We start from the raw sequence: 23748 nt of genomic DNA, 5'->3' as shown, positions 1-23748 counted from the left end.
CCTTGTAAGTGGGAAAAGGCCATTGGTAAATGTACAAACGGTCACACGAGAACTATACCAAGCAAATGAAAGCTGTAAAAAAAAGAAAGAAAAAAAAAATTAAGATAAAGGATTAAGACTACAGAAATGGCATTAATAAGCTGTCAATAATACAACACATGTTACACTAGTCATTCAACAGAAAACGCTTACAAAAATGTACTATCAATTAGATATGCTCCTTCTGTTTACATCCACATACCCAGAGCTTTATTCCCCCTTTAAGGAAGGTAGACACATGCCTACTCCCACCCATTGCACTCCCCTCAATGTAGCAAGACACTGTACATCCATTGCAATGCCGCTTCACTAAATCGGCGGCCACCTCTCTCCGTCGCCGTCTGGTGTATTGGCTGCATGTTAATGTGCGTTAAAATTGTGCAATAGTGTTACTATCTATGTAATCAACGTATGCAACACTTCGATACTAGCGAGCACACGCGTGCATGCATCATATGCTACAAGATGTGGTTTCAACGACAAGACTACCGTCTCCCTAGGGACTTTCCTCACTGACCTTTCTTGACGACGCCCTTTGATAACAAAAGATTCTCGGCACTCAGGTCAAGAGTTCTACCTTGAATAGCTGCAGCTGCGCCTCGGGCCAACATCTGCACGACCGGCCGACGCCTCAACCGAGGCGACCCAACTTCCAAATATTCCTCATATGGCAACAACCTCCTTTTCCATAATTGGCAACCTTTGTAAACTGTACATATGTATATGTAACTGGCAACCCTCTGAACTTTGCTGAGAGTTTGCTGTGTATGTAGTAATTTCCTACATCAGTTTCTGAGTTCTGTTGTCCATTATACATGTTAACAAGCTATTATGTATCATCACATTGAATTTGGAGAAGACATAATGCATAGTTAGTGTGAGGGTGAAGGATTGTTCTGTGATAAGTAAAAGGATTATATGGCCTATTCCCTCCTGTATATCAACATACCACTATCACTGCTTCATCTATGTTTGAATATGACAAATTCTTGGGATCAAGTTCTTGTTTTTTGATTGAGACTCTTTCAAGAAGTCCCTGTCCACATTTTTGAAGTCTAATCTTGATATTGCACTTAGCAAGATTGGGTTGTGTGATATACCCATCATGATATTTATAACCAGATACTGTTACCTTTACAAGATAATAAAATGACAGTAATCTCTTAATTATTTGATATATAATTATTAAATCAGTACATACTAAAGTATGTATAATAAGTGATATGAACATGCTACAGCATAATGTAGTGATGTATATAATTCATTACATAAATTCAGGCAAAATCCAGTTAGCAAATCACAATACACAGTTAACTACCCAAACATTTCCTGTAGCACAATGGAGAAACGTCTGAGAACGCAAAAGGATTCCAGAGTACTACAAGCAATCACATCACAACACACTATGCTGTATCAGGTCACAAGTCCCTGATTTTACATAAGCAGATTAATAAAAAAGAAAGATAATCTTCATTTAAAGATAACAAAGACATGTAAAACCTTAATATATATTGGATGCTTCTGTGTGAACTAATATATACATGGTGCCCAATATGAACCCTGTAGTATGACTTAGAACTTGTACTTTACTTTTGTACTTATATCAATCTAAAACAAACCTAAACTGCCAATACATGGTTAATCTTTCCCACAGTGAACAAAATCTGCAGATACTAAAATGTAAAATAAGAGTTTTAGTAATGCACACAAAAAACACATTTGGAACTCTAAATGTCTGTGGCTAAAATGGCCACAAGCTAATAATGAAAGCTCTTGATGAATGAGAGGAAGTGGACTGTGTATATTTATTTGCAATCACTACCAACCACTTCTAAGAACTACAAATTCTTCAATCTATAACTGTGGATGCAGTCACTGTACACCATCTATTCATAATGATATGTAACAATGACTGTGTATATCTATTTGTAATCACTACCAACCACTTCTAAGAACTACAAATTCTTCAATCTATAACTGTGGATGCAGTCACTGTACACCATCTATTCATAATGATATGTAACAGTGACTGATGGACCAAAGCAGCGATGGTGAGGCACAAATGGCAAACTCAAACAGCTGACATTAAAAGGTAATGCGGAAGCTAACCACTCTATTTCATAGCATGATCCCAAATACAGAAGGCACAGAAAGTATTGGCACTCCTCTTTGTCCCAATGTCATTTTTATTTATTTATGATACATAAAGTTGGAGAAAAAAAATCCTTGCCTTCCCTGGGATGCAAAATTATCTGACACTTATTTAACACAACTTGGCAGCCCTGTACTACATATTGGGCATCACTGGACAGACTCAGAAACCTCTAAGGAATGATAGATAGGGAATCTCTTTGTAGAGTGTACCATAGTGCCCCATAAAGACATATTCTAAGACTAATTAAAGCAATGCCTACTTCCTATCTTCTCACTATGATTAAGGTGTTCACAGACATGAAGAAATATGTGGAAGTTATAAGTTTATACAAAATTGACCACAATCTCTCTTCTAGTGCAAATCAAACAGGTATAAGACTGGGGATAGTGCAGCACCTGATGAAACAGGTCAGGAACAGCGGGGAAGCCATTGTACCCCAACCCCCAAACTTTCAAGACCTCTAAACATGTATGCAAAGACCCAAGGGTGACAGCATGGGGGGGGGGGGGAGAGAGAGAGGGAGAGAGGAGAGGGAGAGAGAGAGAGAGAGAGAGAGAGAGAGAGAGAGAGAGAGAGAGAGAGAGAGAGAGAGAGAGAGAGAGAGAGAGAGAGAGAGAGAGAGAGAGAGAGAGAGAGAGAGAGAGAGAGAGAGAGAGAGAGAGAGAAAAAAAAAAAAAAAAAAAAAAAAAAAATTACTGGTTAATGTGTCTATCGAGTGTGCAGCATTTGCTGCATGTTGGCTATGGCTACAAAAATTTTGCTCATTAGAAACTGCTGTTGATAACATTATAGAAGGTAAAGAGAATAAAATTTGGTAAAAAAAAGATTTCTGGAGCTGAATGATGAACAATGGAAAACAGTACTTTGGAGGAATGAGTCAATGTTTATTGTTATTAGTATGATTTCATCACATAAGTCAGTGGTTCCCAAACTAATTACAATAATAAAATCATTCAAAGAACAAATATCTGCCATTACATACATGCAAAGTATAATTATAGCAGTCACTCCAACCCGTTTTCTATTAAGCTAGTTATCCTTACACGTTTTGGACACGTCACTGATACCAACCACACTGACGCCACTGAGGGACTCGTCACAAACTCCCAATACTTCAATCCCAGAATTTCTTATCTTGTGAGGAAGAAGCAGCAGCATCCATCTCACTAAATTAGTTCATAAATTGTGTCTTAGTCTCACGAGTCTTTCCAGATATTATATGCCATGTTTTCAAATTATCTATTCTTAAAATTGCAAGTCGATTTTGCCAATTTGCTAATGTTCAAACTTTTTTTTTCGCTCTCTTTGAACCAAATGTTTTGTTTTTAGTTATTTAGAAAAAAAATTCTGGAATGTACTATTATTTGTTTGAGTGGCTTTCATTATTAAGATTTAATACAAACAGAAATCTGCTTTCCTGAACAATGCTAAGAAATGCAAGAATCATTTCACATGAACAAAAGAGGAAGTGGGGGCGGTGTGCAGGTCTACTGGAAGCAAAAAGGGGGCATCAGCTAAGATAGTTTGGGAACCACTGACATAAGTACTGTAGACCAGGCTATGGCCCCTTGGATCCTACATACATCTCTAAGCTCATTAAGCACTCATCTACACTTGCAGTTTGGGGCTGCTTTAAAACCACAGAAATGGCGAGTTGATGATTCTTCCTGCTAATGAATAAGTGAATCAGAACAATTATCTGAAGCTCTCATGTGATGCATTTTACGAGTCTCTTGATGAAATTGAGGGTAAGGTGTTTATGCCAGATTCTATCCCTGCACGTAAATGAAAAGTTGGTAAAGCAGCAGTTACCAAGATTGTGAAATTCCCTTTATTTGTGAGAATTTATGGTCCCACATGAATAAGCAGTTACATTACCCATGCTTAGACTTGAGACTGCACTCATGCAGCTGTGGGAAAGTTTTTTTAACTATATGTTCTATAAAACCTTACTACCAGTGTCCCCAAATACCTTAAAACAGGCTCTACGAAATCATTATTGTTGCACAATATTCCCTATTGTACAATATTATTGGCAATGTAGGGATGGTACTGAAGAGGTACACATGCTTGGCATATGCATTTGATGTCTTCAATATAATGTGTTGTTCTTCAGTACCATTCATCCATCAAACGTGAAACAGCAGAAACATGGAACGTAAGAGAGGACATAAGGAGGAGCTTAAATGTGTTTGAGATGAGATGCCTGAGAAACATGAATGGGGTTACTAAGCTGGACAGAGTGAGAAATGAGGGGGTGCGGAGGAGAACGGGAATGGAAAGGGAGTTGGGAGATAGAGTTGATGAAAGAGTATTGGGATGGTTTGGCCACATGGAAAGAGTGAGTAAAGAAAGATTAGTAAAAGAGGTGTGGAAGGCAGAGGTAGTGCACATGAGGGGGTGACCGAGGATGAGATGGATGGATGAGGTAAAAGGGGCATTGGGAAAGAGGGGAATGTCTGTTGAGGAAGGACGGGAGAAGACAGAAGATTGGGGTGAATGGAGAATGGTTGTATATGGATGATGCTGTGATGCATGAAAGGCAGTGGGTGGGGGATGGGGTTGAGGGAGTATGTGTGAGAAATAAATTGATGCAGCCCAAAGGGTTTTCTCCCCATCTTCTCCTTTTCTGCAAGAGGGGATGGAGAGGGGGGTCGCCAATTTAATGAGGCAGCCTTGATGTGGATGTGCTGTTTCTTGCAACACTGCTTCTAAGTCAGGGCAGTGGGCAAGATGCAGGGATGACCCATCATCCAGGAGGAGCCAAGATAAGAAGGAGGGAGTGGGGTGGATAGGAGTGGAGTATGTGGGGATGGCATGGGTGAGAGTGGAATTTATGCCTTTGTTTTTTGGCTACCTCCCTTGTAAGGGGGAAAAAGCCTTTTGTATATGTACCATTCTTACACTGTCAATAATATTGTACAATGCAGAATATTGCACAATAATATTGTTGTGTAGGGCCTGCTTTAGGAGATAATTAAAAGGAATAGAAATGCCAGTAAATACTAAGTTTGATGGTAAGTGTTAATATACTTGTATCTAGGTTCTCCCTGCTAATTAGAAAATCTTACTTTCTACTGCCATCACTACTTTCAACACATGCTGTATATCCCTTCCTTTGATATAGTCTTATGATTTTCAATAATTGTACAAGTTCTAGAGTTCTGTACCGAGTTCTTTTTTGTTTAATTTCAGAAGAACATCAAGTAAATTATAAAATCTACCATACAAAATAATACCAGGCTTAAAAATTAATGTTAAAGTTGAGCACCACATCTTTTACAAATTTCTCATTATATCACAGATTTTCAAGACACATTTAAGAACAAAGAGCTAATCCGAATCACTTGAATCTGAATAAGTTGCAAGTAATGAGAGAGAGGAAATATCATTTACATTACTATCCTTCAATGATGATGAACCTTCTGTTACGCTGCTTACACAGAATCCTTGAGAATTCTGACTACTTTTGTCCTCTGAATTTAATACAGTGCTTGGCGTTTCTCCATCATTCTCATGAGTTCCTGCCATTTCTCCATCTTTATTATCATCTTTTAACTCTTCACTGGTTGATGCAGATTTTTCATTCGAGGGCGATGACACTTCTTCAGATACAGGATGTTTTTCATCATCCTTTTCAATACTTTTACTAGTTTCACACTTTGCTGATTTGGTAATCTTCTGTCTTATGCCCAGATCAGCTGAACCAAAGCAACTAATGGAGTTAACTGCATTTGGCTTAATGCCAAAGCTCCCAATATTTTGCCGGCTGTTTTTAACTATTGTTTTAATGGAGGCTTTGGCATAATCCTTTTTAGAAGCAGGTGAAATCTTATTAGCCTTAAGTTTTGAAAAGACTGACTGAGTATCTATATGGGACCTCTTTTCTTCACGAAGTTCTTCTGATGATTTACTCTACAAAAGAAGAAAAGAAAGAAAAAAAAAAGTGTGTTAAATCTATTAACCAATCAATCCATTACCCCAGGTCTCTCTTGCAAAAAACCCTTGGTTCTCAGGTAACTCGCAACAGTCACTGGATGGACCCAATGGTCATTCAGGGAAGAAATATTGTGTTGTTGTCTAGGGACAGTTAGTGCAAGGCAGTGTAGCTACCTCCAGGATAAGGGAGAAGAAGCCTATCGATATACAGATAGATTATTTTGTATAGTGTGCAAAGTGTCTGTTTGTTTTATCAACTGTTGGGAACCCAAATGAGGAAGCATAGATGAATGTGCTTCTTATGAATTGTTTGTACACTGTAATTAAAGTTTCTTTCTGTTGTCCAAAGCCCATGTTTATAATTGACTTTAGTAGACTTATATTCTTGTTAATGGGAACTGGTCTATTACGAAAGTGATGTATGGGAATAGGAAAAGTGGGGTGGGTGCTTGCTTAGACTGGCTACTTCCTTTATATGGGGGAAGAAGCATATCAGAATTAAGAAAGATAGATAGATGAATGTTCTCTTATATGGTGACCTTTATTGGAAAATGGTTTGAGGAAAGGTCATGCATGGTTTCCCATGTTTGTATTTGGAGGGAGGGTGAGCTACATTATTATGTCAAGTGAAATTGATTGGTGGTTATGATGACAAGGTTGCCTTGAGGAGTGATTGCTAATCTAATATGCTTAAGACAGGAATTGTCCTAGTACAGTAAGTCCTCATTACATGGTACATGTGTGTTCCTGAAAACCCTAACACAAATTGAAATGAACCCATTATAACATGTAATAATAAGATATGGCAGACGTACCTTCTCCCTGCTCTTTCCTCTTCAAAATATCTGGTGGATACTGTATCTGTGAATTTTTCTTATCATAAATAGAATCGAGGGTAGTGATTACCAAATACCGTAACTGTGAATTTACCAGATAAAGAATTACTGTATGAGGAGGACTCACTATATTTTGTGTTCTCTTTGGTTTGTTCTTTGAGTGCTAAATCAAGCTGGGTGATTTGTATTCAGATCATCTACCAGTATGCGGCTTATTAGGGAGTTGAGTGGTTGGAGCAGCTTTGTGGGGAAGGGGGTGATGTGGGTAGTATGTAAGTAACTGTAACAGAGTAAGCTGTTTTCTTTATTTTTGTTTGAATTTAGATTATTTCTGCTGTAGCATTTGTTAATGTTTGTTTGGTTTCTTTTGTTTTATTTTGTTGGAAAAAGGTATGCTGTTCTGTAATAGTGTTACAAGCCCACCTTGATGCTGTTTTGTCTTTTATTACTGTCATGTAATCAGTCAATATGGGTGGTGTAGAATGTGGTATCGGCTTTGTTTCTTGAATTAGAGCTGTGTGTATGTTGTGTTTATGTAAGGTCTGAAGCAGCTCCCCATGTTTATGATTCAATTTATGTTCATTCACAATATGTTTTGGCTATGTTTTTGGACAGGATGCAGGGACAACCTGTCATCCAGGAGGTGCCAAGACAAGAGGGGGGAGGAAGGTGGAGGGGAGTGGAGTATGTTGGGGATGGAATGGGTGGGAGTGGTTTCCATGCCTTTTTCTTTATGGCTACCCCCCATGTAGGGGGAAAAAGCCTTTGGTATATGTATGTATGTATGTTTTTGGAAGCTCACTGGCTGAGCGGGTTAGGGTGTCGTTACTTGCAGCGAAGGTCAAGGTGAGGTCAGTTCGAATCCAACCACTAGCGAAGCTGAACCAAGGGCGTGGTTCATTAAATTCCACGCTACAAAGCCCTCTGTGAGGGGCACCATCTTAGCCTCCCGATAGGGGCGAGTGTGTGACATTAAACCATATCATCATCATCATGTTTTTGGGAATAGGAGTTGATGTATGAAGGTTGCAGCTCTAAATGTTTGTGTACTTGTTTGTGTTGGTGAGTACAGTGCATGTGATTTTGGAAAATGAGATGCATGTTTTGCATTTGATGGGGTGCCAAGATAGGAGGGAGGGAGGAGGGTGGAGGGGAGTGGAATATATAGGAAATGGAATGGGTGGGAGTGGTTTCTATGACTTTTTCTTTTTGGCTACCCCCCCATGTAGGGGGGAAAAGCCTTTGGTATATGTATGTCTGTAATTTTGTACATGTTGGGAGGATCACCTTATAAATAAAGCAGCTGGGGCTGGTATGTATTAGAATACTAGAGACAATGACACTATACTATTTTTCTCCATGATGTGTAAACCCAAGGGCAGTTGCTGGGTGCTCTGGGGCAGCAGGTCTTTTGCAAGAGAGACCCAAGGCGATATATTGATAAATGTACATAAAGACTGACAGAATATTGAGGTGAGGTGGCAAATGAAATATTACGGCTAGAGTATGGAGTTTTGTTCCGTACCAAACATTTTGACCTATAAACATGTTCCCTTTGTTTACATTGAAACAATGTGCACAGTTCCATGTTGTCAAGAAATCTTGTTTACATTGATTGCTTACATCACAAAGACATTTACATGCTCACACACCAGTGTTGAAGACTTATTTCTGCAAAATATATGGTACTGTTGCTTCATATATGTCTCAAACACGTTACGCAGTTGGCAGCACAAATAGGAAAATGGAGGGAAAAGTAGGAATTGTCATTTTATAAGATGCTAAAAAGAAGAAGCACAGATTAAATAAGAGCAATCAAATGTGAAGATTGGAAGACATCAAATGCTTTCATCTGAGGGGAACATTTTATTTCAGCCTTGTTTGCCATTAATATATAAACTTTATCTGGATCAATAATGACGACCAGCTGATAGTGCATCTATGATAAATAAGTCAACTAAATAATTGTTTTTATGTGACCAAAAGTAAAACTTTAACTATGCTATTAGATGATTATGTTTATACATAACATACTATTATTTTGTGGTGATTCAAGCTTTATATAACTAATAGTACTTGCTAACCTAATTAAAATGGGTATATTTTCTTCCATTATTTTCTGTTTTGTTTTCAGACTATGGTGATGCTTTTGGTTGACTAAAGCCTAAAGAAAGGTTTTAAATATTCTTTAAAATACCTCATATTTCAAAGAATTATCAAGAAAAATTTGGTTACAAGCTTTTTCAACTTTCACAGGGCTCTGTTCTATCCCCCACGCTCTTTAATTTATACATGCATTACTTACCCACACCAGACACCTCAGAAATACAAATCTCTTCCTATGCAGACGACATAACAATCACATGCACACATTGTAACACAGACAAAGCTGCAGAAATAATCCAGCCATACCTTGATACACTCAACACATGGTTCATCACAAACAGACTCAAAATAGCTCCAACCAAATCTACAGCAACACTTCTCACCAACTGGACAAAAGAACACAAATACATACCTCATCTCTACATCAACAACACTCTAATACCACACACAAACACACCGAAAATTCTTGGTGTAACATATGATACATCCATGTCTTTCAAACAACACATCACAAACATAAAAAACAAATGCACACCCAGACTTAACGCACTTAAGTCAATCACTGGAACAACATTTGGACAAAACAAAGAAACTAATACAACAATATACAAACAATGCATACGCTCAGTGATGAATTATGCGAGTCCTGCATGGGCTCCTAATCTCAGTGAGACACACCACAACACCCTTCAAATCATACAAAACAAAGCCCTAAAAACAATTACAGGCTGTACAAATACAACACCAACAGACCATTTACACCATGAAACAAAAGTCCTCAAAGTCAAGGACCACCTCGACATGAGAGGCACACAAACACTTGCCGCAGCCACCACAAGCACATCACACCCGCTACACTACATAGCAAAACACCCACACACACCAAGAAACATTAAAACAACACCCAAAGACCTGTATCACACACAGATACTCTCTTCTCTTCCTCCACAACCACCAAATACCAGCCTCCAGAAACATATTCATAATCATATCACTCACCGCTCCATTAACACACTGAAAGACAACACACTGCTGCATGCCAGAACCCCTGATATCCACCCTTCTGAATCCTCTCTCCCACGAATGGACAGAGTCCACCTGGCCAGACTGTGGTGCGGCCACAACCCAGCACTTCTAAGCTACCAGAAGAGGCTGGATGACCGCATTGTGAACAGCTGCCCAAGATGTAATACTTCACCCCATACCATACAACACATAATGGAAGACTGCATTATACACAATCATGCACGCAAACAACACAACATACACTCTATAAAGGATTTGTGGGAAAACCCAGTTTCGGCTGTGGCATTCCTTGGGGAGACAGACTGCTCGGACAGACAGTCTAGGGAACGACAACAACAACAACTTAATTGCTTTTTTATCTTTCAATTTTTAATCTCTCATTGTTACACTTAAGGGCTTAGCTAGTTTCTTAATTCTATGAACCAAATAATTTTTATTCATTGACAGGAAGCAGATTTGACAATCCAGAGGTTTCAAACTGGATACCCACAATATTTGAGCATACCATGGCAAAAGAAATAGCTAAAATTGAAAGAAAAATAGAAGAGAAGGCCAAATATGAAATGCTCAAAAGAAAAAGAAAGAAGTTGCAGACCAAGTGGGATGTGAAAGAGAGAGGTGATTCTGTTACTGTTCATGTTTTGGAACTAAGTGAGGAAATGGAGACGGAAATAAGCCAGGTGATAGTGAGACTAAATCGTGAAAGGTTTTTAGCGCTTTGAATGAAAAGGTAACAGAGCTGGAACTGGAGCTGAGAGCAAGAAATAAAGAAATATATAGACTATGGGTAGTGAATGACCAGCTCATAAAAAGAAGGTTTGGATACAACAAAATAACAGATTCAAACAACATGGTTAAATTTTCTACTGGACTACCTACACTTGCAGTATTCTTGTGGGTAGTTGGCTTAGTAAGAGATAAGATTAGAGAGAGTTACTCATCTTTATCTGTGGAAAACCATGTACTCATGACAATGTATTCATGAAACTCAAACTTGGACTTTATAACAAGGACGCTACTTTCAGGTATGGGTGCAAGAACTCTTATAATTTCCTAAGTTTTCCATAAATGGTCACCAGGGCTATCAACTGCTCTAAAAAATTGAATTGTTTGGTTGAGCAAATCAGATATTATGCTTAGAATTTGATCAGATCTGAGTCCTTGCTGTCAAATTTGTTGGTCACTCGATAAATATCTTACTGCAATCAATAATGCAGATGCAGTCATTGTGCTCTCTTTTAAATGACTGAGGAAGGTTGATCACAATACTTACTTTGTTTGGCCAAACCTCTCCCCTTCACATTTCTCTTGACCTGCAACTTCTCTCATTTTCTTTTGAGCATTTCACATTTGACCTACTTTTCTATTTTCCTTACAATTTTAGCTATTCCTTTTGCTGTGGTATGAGGGGACAAAGAGGGGGGTTCACCAATTAAATGAAGCAGCTTTGCTGCAGATGTGCTGTGTCTTGCTGCATTGCTTCTGAACCTAGGCGATGGGAGAGATGCAGGAACGACCCGTCATCCAGGAGCCAACATGAGAGGTAGGGAGGGGTGGTGAATGGAGTGGAATGGGCAGGGATAAAATGCGTGGGAATGGAATTAAGCATTTTGACTTTGGCTACCTCTCTTGTAAGGGGGAAAAAAACCCTTGGTATATGTATGTTGAGGGCTCTGAGCAAGAGGGGGATGTCTGTTGAGTAAGAAAGGGAGAAGGCAGAAGATAGGGGTTAGCGGAGAATAGCTGTGTATGGGTGATAACTGTGATGCATGGAAGAGAGCAGGTGTGGGATGGGGGTTAGGTAGTGGTTATGTGTGATTGATATTTTGATGCAGCCTGAAGGGATTTCTACCTGTCTTCCTGTTAATGGATGGGAGGACAGATGGGGTATCAATTAAATGAAGCAGCTTTGCTGTGGATGTGCTGTGTCTTGCTACATTGTTTCTGACCCAGGTCAATGGGTAATATGCAAGGATCACCCATCCAGGAAGATTCAAGAAGAGAAGGAGGGAGGGAGGGAGGGTGGGTGAATGGGGGTGGAATCGTGCCTTTTGACTTTGGTGACCTCTCTTGTAAGAGAGAAAAAGTCCTTGGTATATGTATGTATATATGCCAGAATATTGTAGGTGTTCAGTTTTTGATCCCCTGGATTGTTAGATCTGTTTCCTGTCAATGAATAAAATTTTCTAGTCAACAGAATTAAGAAATTAGCTATGCCCTTTAGTGTAACAACAAAATAGGTTAAAAATCTAAAGATAAAAAAGTAATTAACAAGTTGATCAAACTCCTTGTAACCAAATTTTTCTTAATGATTCATTGAAATGATAGTATGTTATGTATTGAAATAATTATCTGATAGTACAGATGACTAGAGGGACAACAGTTAAAGTTTTACTTTAGGTCTCATAATCACTATTATTTAGTTGACTGATTTATCACAGAAACACTATCAGCTGTGTGCCATGACTGATTCAGAATAAGTTTATATAAATGGCAAACAAAACCAAAATAAAATGTTCCCCTTAGATTAAAGCATTTGATATCTGGTCTTCGTCCCATGTCTTCTGAGCTTCACATTTGAGGTATATATGAAGCAACGATACCATAGACTTTGCAAAAACAAGTCTTAATACTGGTGTGTGAGCTATGTAAATGCCTTTGTGATGTAAGTAATCAATGTAAACAAGAGATTTCTTGACTACATGGTTGTGCGAGCATTGTTTCGACATAAACAAAGAGAACCCGTCTATTGGGACTTTTCAGTGGAGTTCACTTATGAAGGCCCAAAAGGTCAAAATGTCTGATAATGAATAATACTCCATACTCTAGCCTTAACATTTCATTTGCCACCTCACCTCCATATATTGATAAATGTACAATCAATAAACATGTACAAAATTGGAAACTATTTCTATCTTCTCTTTCTCTGGGTTTATGAGCTGGATGAAACCACTTCATACAGAAACATGACTTAAATAGAAAAACAAGAGTAAACATGAATTCTAAAAAGTTTCAAAATATAATACAAATCTCCGTCTAACCAAAACTATTATGGTGAGCATATGCATTATAAATTCAAACTTCCAAACTATATTCGATCATTATTTCAACGTACCTGTTTGAACTGAAGGAGCTTTGCAGTGTATTCATCATCCTTATTCGCCTTCAAGAGCGGGACTGGGAGGTTATAACCCGCATCTCTTGCTTTCTGGATCCTAGCCTTGGCTCTTCTTACCTAAGAAAACAAATTTACATATAATCACGCTTTTGCCCGTTATCATAACTTCATAGGGCCCCTGGCAACTATCCATAAGTAATGGCCTTGCACCAGGGATGTCAAAAGGAACACATACATACATACATATACCACAGGCTTTTCCTCCCCCTTACAAGGGAGGTAGCCAAAAAATGGCATAAAACCACTCTCACCGATTTCATCGCTAACATACTCCACTCCCCCTCCACCCTCTTATCTTGGCACCTCCTGGATTACAGGTCATCCCTACATCTCGCCTACTGCCCTGGGTCAGAAGCAATGTCACAAGACACAGCACATCCACAGCAAGGCCGCTTCATTAAATTGGCAACCTCCTTCTCCGTCCCCTCATGCAGAAAAGGAGAAGACAGGGAGAAATCCCTTCAGGCTGCATCAATTTATTTCTCACACATACTCCCTCACCTCCCATCCCCCACCCACTCTCCCTGATGCATCACAGCATCATCCATACACAATCTATAGCTAGAACAGATAGACTTGTACTGCATACCCTAATGGTAAGGAAGGTGCTAATGCAGTTCTATATTGATCCCTAGACCTAACATCTCATCACCCTTACCCTCATGGCCCTATTAACAGCATAACCTTCCTTCCATCTTGTGTCCTGGAACTCTTCTAACCCTACTGGTAAGGAAGGTGTTAATGCAGTTCTATATTGATCCCTAGACCTAACATCTCATCATCCTTACCCTCATGGTCCTATTGACGGCATAATCTTCCTTCCATCTTATGTCCTGGAACTCTTCTAACCCTACTGGTAAGGAAGGTGTTAATGCAGTTCTATATTGATCCCTAGACCTAACATCTCATCATCCTCACCCTCATGGCATCCCTCATGGCCCTATTAACAGCATAATCTTCCTTCCATCTTGTGTCCTGGAACTCTTCTAACTCCTGCAGAGTACAGTCTAACTTTTTGGTCTTCTCCTTATCCTGGGCCATATGCTCCAGCTTGAACATTGCATCCTGCGCCATTCTGTTCGTCACTGCCTTGTCTTCTGGCACGACCTGCTCGTTTTGCGTTGGATCCCATCTTCGCTCCTGTCTTCTTGCCCCGCTGACTATCTCATAGTCTAAATTCTGAAAAGCAAAGTGATTGGTTTAATGTCACAAATTCCCCGCTATCGGGAGGCTAGGACGGTGCCCCTTAGAGTGGACTTTGTAGCGTGGTATTTAATGAGCCATGCCCTTGGTTCAAGTCGGCCCGAGCAGTATTCGAATTGTCATCATCTCGACCTTCGCTGCAAGTAACGACACCCTAACCCACTCAGCCAGCGAGCATTGTATTCTCTCTATATCAATCAGGAAGAAGAGAGGCGCAGACTGAACATGTTTGAGATGAAGTATTCAAGAAATACATTGTGAGGACAGGTACATACACATACATACATATACCAAGGCTTTTTCCCCCTTACAAGGGATGTAGCCAAAAAGGAAAAGGCATAAAATCATTCCCACCCATTCCATCCCTGAATACACTCCACACCCCTCCACCCTCCCTCTTTATCTTAGCACCTCCTGGATGACGGGTCATCCCTGCACCTTGTCCACTGCCCTGGGTCAGAAGCAGTGTCGCAAGACACAGCACATCCACAGCAAGGCCGCTTCATTAAATCGGCGACCCCCCCTCTCCGTCCCCCCATTGCATAAAAGGAGAAGACGGGGAGAAATCCCTTCGGGCTGCGTCAAATTTTGCTCACGCATACTACCTCACCCCCATCCCCACACCCATTCCGCCTCATGCATCACATCATCCATATACAACCATTCTCCATTCACCCCTGTCTTCTGTCCTCTCCCTTCCTTCCTCAACAGACATTCCCCTCTTCCCCAAAGCCCCTTCACCCCATCCATCCACCTCATCCTAGGACGTCCCCTCATGTTCACTCCCTCCACATCTGCCTTTCATACCTCTTTTACTAGTCTTTCTTCACTCATTCTTTCCATGTGTCCAAACCATCCTAATACTCTTTCATCCACCCTATCTCCCAACTCCCTTTCCACCCCTGTTCTCCTCCTCATTTCTCACTCTATCTAGCCTAGTAACCCCCATCATACTTCTCAGATACCTCATCTTAAACACATTCAAACTCCTTCTCTCTTCCTCTTTTATGTTCCATGTTTCTGCTCCATACAGTGCTGTTGGCACAATCACTCCTTCATACAGTCTCCTCTTAGCATCCATTCCCAAATGTCTATTCCTCATTACACTCTTCAATCCACCAAGGCATTTACTCGCTTCTCTCAATCTACATTCTACCTCCACCTTCACTCCACCTTTTCCTACCACATTTGCACCCAAGTATCTAAAACAATCCACTTCCTCCAGTCGCTCTCCCTTAATGCTCACTTCCAGTCTACTGCCACTTTCACCCCTTGTACATCTCATCACCTTACTTTTACCCACATTTATCTTTAGCCTTCTTCTATTACATACTCTCCCAAACTCTGTCACCAACTTCCTCAGTCCCTCCTCCGATCCTGCCACAAGCGCAGTGTCGTCTGCAAACAACAGCTGGCTTACCTCCCACTTTTCTCCATTTTCTTTAACCATCTCCAATCCCTGACCCACTACCCTTGCATTTACCTCTCGCACTACCCCATCCATGTATAAGTTGAACAGCCAGGGCGACATAATGCATCCCACCTTTACCTCAAACCACTCACTCTCTCCATTTCTAATCCCGACACAAGCTCTACTACTCTCATAAAAACTCTTGACAGCTCCTAGAAGCTTTCCTCCTATCCCATATATCTGTATAACCTCCCACAGTGCCTTTCTGTCTACCCTATCGTAAGCCTTTTCCAGATCCATAAAAGCCCAAAAAACATCCTTCCCCTTTCCTATAGCTTTCTCACATATTTGTCTTACCACAAAAAAAAAATGTCTTACCACAAAAAATGTCCTACCACAAAAAAAATGTGGATACGAGTTATATAACGGGGTAGGAAAGGTGAGGTTACATTGGGTAGATCAGAGTGTGTTTGAGGGGGTTTAGGCATATGAAAAGAATGAACGAGGAAAGTTTAGCAGAGAGAATGTGGAAAACAGAAGTGGCTTGAGTGAGTATGAGAGGAAGACTGAGAATGAGAAGGGTGGTTGGAGTGAAGGAGGCTACAGATGCACATGGAAGGACCATCAAGTAGGGAAGAGAGAGTGTACATGGAGTGATGTTGAGGATGGATGAAAGGAGGACATGGACTGCTGGGATGTTCTTCTCATCTGTTTCATAAAGTATTAAGTGGAGTGGATGAGGAGGGGAACTGCCACTTGGTGACTACAGTGGCTCTGTCTGTTGGGCCCAATTGCTCTGCCTTACTGTACTGTTTTTGACTCGAGCAGTGTGACTGGGGACAGGGTGATTCTTTAGCCATGAAATGCTGAGATGGGAGGGGAAATTAAATGGGTTTAGTTTCTGTATGACATGGATGTCTGCTTTTATTTGGATACCACCCTTGTATGGGGGAAAGGGCCTTTAGAATATATATATATATATATATATATATATATATATATATACACCCAGGACGTGCCAAGATAGGAGGGAGGGAGGAGGGTGAAGGGGAGTGGAATGTAAATGAAATGGGTGGGAGTGATTTCTATGCCTTTTTCTTTTTGGCTACCCCCCGTGTAAGGGGGAAAGCCTTTGGTATATGTATGTATGTATGTATATATATATATAGTTTATGTTTTATGTCAAATATATATAATGATATAATGAAGCCTAATTCCTTAACATTTAGTTTTAATTTTCCTGAACATGGAATATCTTATGGATCTCTGTTCCAGCCATTCTGCACAGAAAATTACTATAGACAAAACAAGTCCACCCCTCAGCAAAATAAAATCTTTCAGTATAAGCTGGAACAAAAAACCTGAGATACATTCACCTGCTGAAAGGAATGACAAAAAAGAAGATAAATGTTTACTTACTGCTGGATCAGTTTTGATTTCAAAATGATTATCACAGAGGTGACATTTCATCCGAAACTGGTAGATAGGTGTAGAGTAATACATCCCAACCTTTTTCTTTTCAGCATTGTACCTTGAAGTAATGGAAATTCAAGTTATACATGGTACTGTGTACACTTTTTGACAATAAAAATAAAGTCAATCTAATTATCATGTCATTTATGCAAGCATGGCTTTAAATGAGCATCAAAATCCCTGATTATCTTTTAAATGATTAATATAATAATGAGCTCTGCCTAATTGAAAAAGTAAAATAAAAAGGAAGTTATGAAATAAGTAAATTAATACCCCTGTATGGCCACACCCCTTGTAGGGGTAAGAAAGCCCTTGGTATATATGTATACAAGGTATATATATTGACATAAGTGGAGTAGGAAACACAGGAGTCTTTGTCTGAGTTTATTCCTGACTAAGAGTCCTGTGTTTCCTACTCGTCAACCTGTCAGAATGTCTCAATTTATGTATGTAATACCACTATATTTACAAACCCTTGATCCTGTGACCCATCATTAGCTGGTCTTAGTCTGAGTTTATTCCTGACTTAGACTCCTGTGTTTCCTACTGGTCAACCTGTCAGAATGTCTCAATATATGTATGTAATACCTCTATATTTGCAAACCCTTGATCCTGTGACCCATCATTAGCTGAAATTGGTGATTAGCCCATGAACCATGTTAATCAACTTGCCATCATTTTTATTTTAGTTCTGAGCGGGCAAGTTTGCACCATAATCATCTCATTAAGAGAAAAGAAACGATTACGTCTTCTCCAAAAATCATGGCGAGTGCCGAGTTTGTGAATGCATGAGGACGCAACTCAGATGTAAAACATTTTAACAGATCAATACTCACCTGACACCCATTCCAATGTGGTTTTCACAACCCTCGCACCATATATTATAGGGCATCTCAAAACGTATGATGAGAATGCCCATGTGGAGCTTCCGAGCTCGCTCTCGCAGGGCATGAGTGCCCTGGAACTTGTTGAGTCCGCCTTTGCGAGGGTCATAGTCAGGAGGGTAGTACTTGTTGACACCTTTACGTTCACCCTGAAAAATGTCCTCAATCAATTATTGTGCAATAAGGTATTGAAAATTGCTATCAATAAAATTACTCCGTCTGTTAGTAAAGCCAATATTCTTCAACTGTGATAAAACAATAAATAAATTTATTTAGAAAGTTAGGATAAGGAATTAAGAGGAAAAATTATATAGACAAAAAAATTATTATAAAAATAATACCATTTCTGGTGAATAACTTATCAATACAATCATTTCAGAAAATAAATACTACTATCAACATTACTTTCTGATAATCTTATTTGAAAAAATTAAACTCTTAAGAGCAGAGAAAAAACGTGAAACTGATTATTGTCCAGAAGTAAATAAATACGTTATTTCTGGCAAACTACATAATCTTTGTATATTTTTGCCTTGCCATTTCCTGGTTATTGCTGAAGGTGGTAGCACACTAGGCCTTTTTCACTAGCATGCTATTTACTTTTGCTACTTCATTTGAATAGAAAGAACTTTGGTTCCAATCTCTTGTTTTTCATATTTCCAAAAGTCAAATCACTCTTCCATCAAATAGTGAAAACCTGAATTACGAATCAGAGAGGAGTGCAGGATTCAAACCCACAACTAAGCAAATAAGAGACCAGCACATCATACTATTGTGTGATGTTATTTTTATTGTATGGCTGTATCTTTGGTACAAAAAAAAAAAAGGTGAGCTTCTATTTTATTATGTTAAGTTAGAATGAAATATGTAGTGCCAAATGATGACTGAAATTTCCAAAATTTTGCATTTTTTACCATCACGGTTGATAATTTTGCAGAGGATAAAAACGTAACTTCTCTTTGATCATTTTACATGGAAATCACCCATTTTAAAGAAAATAGGTTAAATAATGCAACCATATGCTATTTTTTATATATAAATTATGCATTTGAGCAAAAACTGTCATTGTGTGGTTTTGGTCGACGTTGGTCGACTTTGGTCGGCGTTTAGCGAGACCCACCATTGACAGCTTCATGGTTGCCATGAAAAGGCAAATATGGTATGATGGAGATGTCTCACATTGTTTTTGACATGCTCACGTGATTTGTTGATCCATAAAACCCAAATATTCCAAATTTTAATTAAATTGGACCAGTGGTTTAGAGTTAATGTGTATTTCTTTACCGAAATCTTTACAAATTACCACCCTTAATTCTAACACTTTATGGTAAAGTCTAGCCAAAAATGCGGGCTAAAAAAATAATTTAAAAAATCGTATCTCCCTTATTTTTCAAGCTATTTCAAAAATTTAAAAAACATTTTGTTTCTAATAAAGTTGTCTTTCATATGCAACAACAATTCAAGGGTTATTTTTTTTTTTAATTTTGTAGGGGTACCTACATTGTTACAATAATCTCAATGGGATATGGAAATAGTTAATAGAGAAACAGAGTTGGAAGATAAAAAATTAGGTTTAAGGACTGTCACTGTATTACCAGTTGAAGAGTCACTTTGTTTACAGCTTTTTAGTTTCATTTTATGATCAAATTACATTAACATTTGCATTAGCCTTCATTAAGTTCATACTCACTTCTATGCTTATAATCATTATAAGCATAGAAGTGAGTATGAACTTAATGAAGGCTAATGCCTAATGCATAGCATTATCATTGATTATGATTATTATAATTATAATCATAATGCTATGATATAATGATGATGTAATCATCATCATCATGTATCCATGTTACTACAGTCTACACTTACCATTTTGACAGTGCTGTAGAATCTCCCTAAAAGAAAAGATCACAAAGCTAATGTGAAAGGAATAATTCAGTTACAATAAATAGTAGATTTCACTGGTCTCAGTCTTGGAACAACGTCCGTAACACTGCTGTTGGTTTTGTTTACGTTCAGTAGACGATTACAACTCGTCCGATTTTGTTCTTCACTGTTAGGACGAAATAAAAAGTTTATTCTATTTATCATCGGGCTGTAATTAGCGTAATCTTTATTTTTCATTCCCAAAAAAATAAGAATGCCCCTAAAACAATAATAGTGTTATGTACAAGGATAAAAAATATTAGATTGTTAGAATCAGAAATAGAATGGCTTGAGGTAAATGTGGGACTTTGCCAGGGATGTGTTATGTCGCCTTGGCTGTTCAATTTATACATGGATGGTGTGGTGCGAGAGGTAAACGCAAGGGCAATGCAGATGGTTAGATATGGATATGGTGAGAGAAAATGGAGATAAGTAAATTGTTGTTTGCTGACGACACTGCGCTTGTGGCAGAATCAGAGGGATTGGGGAAGTTAGTGACTGAATTTGGGAAGGTGTGTAGCCAAGCCCTTCCTTACTTAATTATTGTATATATTTATTGTATATGTATCTCCTTTATTGTATATGTAACACTTCTTTATTATACAGGAGTACGTAATATCATCATATATTCATTGTAAATGTTTTGTATAAGTAAGCCTATGTAGTCATTACATTATGTAAGTGCCCTATACATAATTATATAACCGAATATATATATATATGTCATTAGGCGTACACTAAACGCGTATGCGTCTATGTCAATTGTACACGTCATAGAATTAAGGTACTAAATATATGTTACCCTTAACCATTTTGCATGCATATTCATCATTATATGTGATTGTTCTCTTGTTTCTGTACATTCTTATGTATATACCTAGATATGTTAGTATGTATTGTTTTGCCCAATCTTTTTCCCGCCTAGCAACAATGTATCAGAAACTAGGCCACGGGCGCGTCTTAATGCCCAAGCTAGGCCCCCAAGCATTCGTTTTTGGACAGATTACTTCCTGCCATACTTGTGTGTAGATTTCCGCAATAAACTCCTACCAAAATACTGCGTGTTTGGCACTTACCACATTGGTGACCCTGGAGTGACAGTGCCCAAGTGACCCTAATACCCAGTGCTCCATACCTAAGTGATTTAGGGTCATACACATTACGTGGATAAGTGCCTATGCGTATTCATAAACTGTGAACTCGTCACGCGCATGGAACTACGCATTTACGAAATTCAAAGTGCGCATGAAATAATCGGAGTGTGCGGCATTGTTAACAGTCCTGATCTACACGCAACACGTATACGATACACATCACGTATACTGGGAAACATCCGACAACAACAACATGAATTCCCCTTCTCCGCCTACAACCACTGTAGCCACTTCAACGACGACAGCAGCAGCAGGAAGCACTTCTTCCTCTACGTATTCCACGACTTCGGCCGCCGTCGCTGTTCGACCTCCACCATTCGACGAAGCATCGCCGGCAAGATGGTTTTCGTTGCTAGAGGCACAATTTGCACTAGCTAACATAACCGTCCCCCAAACTAAGTTCAACCATGCACTTGCGAACTTAACCATCCCTGTGCTCAACCAGCTCGACGACGATGTCGTTACTTCCGGTGACTACAACCGCTTGAAGAAGGCGCTAATCGACGTCCTTACCAGGTCTCCGCTGGAACTCTTCGATGCCTTGGTCCACCAGAACAATATAATGTATGATAAGCCGACGACCTTCCTACGAGAACTTCGCACCATAGGTAAGCAACTCGGTGTCGACGACGACTTCATCCGCCTAAAGTTTTTACGTGCAGTGCCAAGTGACATACGACCACTACTTGTTACACATGCCGGTTCCCTAGATGATTTGGCCCGTGTCGCTAACACTCTCATGGCCCATGGCCACGGAAACAAAGGGATAAGTGCGTCATCAGTGAACAAGCCTGTGTCAAGGGCTCCACGGAGTGATAGTGTGCCAGTGTTTCGTAGTGGTAACCCCACTACACGTGTTTCAGCATCCACTACCTTTCCACTCGGATTAACTCCCTTCTATGACGGTCAAAGACCACGAGTGTGCCGTTACCACCTCTTCTACGGCAACAGTGCTAGAACTTGCAAACAATGGTGCATATTGTCCCACACTAGTGCTAACGTGTTGCCTAGTTCACGTCCTAATTCACGCCCTAACTCACGTTCTTCATCCCCAGGACCTCAGCTTAACCCCTTCCATACGGTGCCGCATACGTAGGCGGCATGAGGAGCAAGTGGATACGCGAGGCTGCCATATCGACGTCTTGATTATATTTATTGTAGTTGCCCCTGCGTAATGACATACGCAGTCTAAACTGTCTTCATCACATTTTCTATGGTTATCAATATTCAAGGGTGAAAGAGAGAACGATCAATATAAGCGGTGACTATATTTTATGATGCGAGTATTATTACGACACATCGTACATCTAACAGGTAATGCTGCCCGTGAAATTTTGGTCCGTACTGAAGAGGTCACCTAAACCAACAAAGTTAGGAAAGGAGTTGGAGGTTTAGTTATAGAGACATCTTTATAATATTTTTATGTTTGAGTATTTTTTTAGAACAAGACAAAGTTTATGTAAATTTTGTCCAAGTAGTAGATGAACAAAAGGATGGCCCTAAGGTGGGTAACCAAGCAAGATTGCATTTTAGCTACATTGGTTTTAAGTAATATAGTGTTTGATGCAATAATTTAAAGTACAATCACTAATGAATGGGGAAGATTGGAATGGTAGGTTCTAAGGAGAAGGCAGAAGGAAGGAAAGATGCTTGCTCTAAGATTTAACTAGTGGAGAATTTGATAAATGGTTTGGTTACAAGTTTGGACTTGAAATATGTATTAGGATGGTTGATTTATGAAAATACAGCATTCAGCAAATGTTATGGATCTGTACTCTGTGCAAGTTAAATAACCTAAGATGGTAGATGATCTGCAGGAGGCAGTGAATAGTTGAATTTGCCCTCATATTAAATTGACTGAGCTTTCTAGTACGAGTACTGATGAGAATCACAATACAGAGGTATTGAAAGACATTCCCATTATTGATACAAGGATTTCACAGATTGGCAACCTTGTGGTTGATTTTCCAAATGAGAAGTATACTGGTAGTGACATGCTTATATGCTTATGCATGCCTAAACATGTGTAGTGAAGTAATAAGATCAAATTGATAACTGATTAAACTGTAATAAGATACTGGTTCTATTCTAGTAGCACACTAATAAAAAAAATTCATTAGTATCTTTTTTTATTCATTTATTTTTTTGAAAGATTACTTTTTTCTATGGAATTTCTTTTCAATATAATATTACCAATTATATATAATAATGATGCCATTTTATTCTAAAAATAGGTTAGGTTAAATATCTGCACTTGTGTGTTTCTGAAATTTTACAGCACATCCCTAGCAGAGCCACTTTTTTACATGGCAACCCCTCCCCTCCCTCCCTGTCCCCTCATGCAGAAAATAGAGAAAACAGGGAGAAATCCCTTTAGGTTGCATAAAAAAAATAATTCTCCACTCACCCATATACTTGCCT

General features: G+C 39.1%; 1 protein-coding gene across 1 annotated transcript; it reads right to left on the bottom strand.

Annotated features, from left to right (window-relative positions):
* Positions 1–3011: 3011 nt before the first annotated feature.
* On the bottom strand, positions 3012–20265 carry LOC143019953 (coiled-coil domain-containing protein 130 homolog). Its single transcript, XM_076175989.1, has 6 exons — positions 20117–20265; positions 18203–18399; positions 17313–17424; positions 14198–14458; positions 13217–13336; positions 3012–6109 (listed from the first exon to the last, which is right to left on the bottom strand). Exons 1-6 carry the CDS (start codon positions 20117–20119, stop codon positions 5528–5530), a joined length of 1275 nt encoding a protein of 424 aa, XP_076032104.1. The 5' UTR covers positions 20120–20265; the 3' UTR covers positions 3012–5527.
* Between the last annotated feature and the right edge of the window lie 3483 nt (positions 20266–23748).

Source organism: Oratosquilla oratoria, chromosome 38, assembly GCF_046742065.1.
Source record: "Oratosquilla oratoria isolate Oo_2021 chromosome 38, ASM4674206v1, whole genome shotgun sequence".
NCBI classification, from domain to species: Eukaryota; Metazoa; Arthropoda; class Malacostraca; order Stomatopoda; family Squillidae; genus Oratosquilla; species Oratosquilla oratoria.
The sequence above is the reverse complement of the archived record's forward strand: the minus strand, read 5'-3'. Positions and strand labels throughout refer to the sequence as shown.

Bases quoted from the DNA above. Each gene is read 5' to 3' on its own strand.
- LOC143019953 (XM_076175989.1), bottom strand. The intron at 14,459-17,312 runs GTAAGTAAACAT...TTTGCTTTTCAG, and splicing joins AAATCAAAACTGATCCAGCA to AATTTAGACTATGAGATAGT. The intron at 13,337-14,197 runs GTGAGGATGATG...TTGTTTTCTTAG, and splicing joins CCATGAGGGATGCCATGAGG to GTAAGAAGAGCCAAGGCTAG.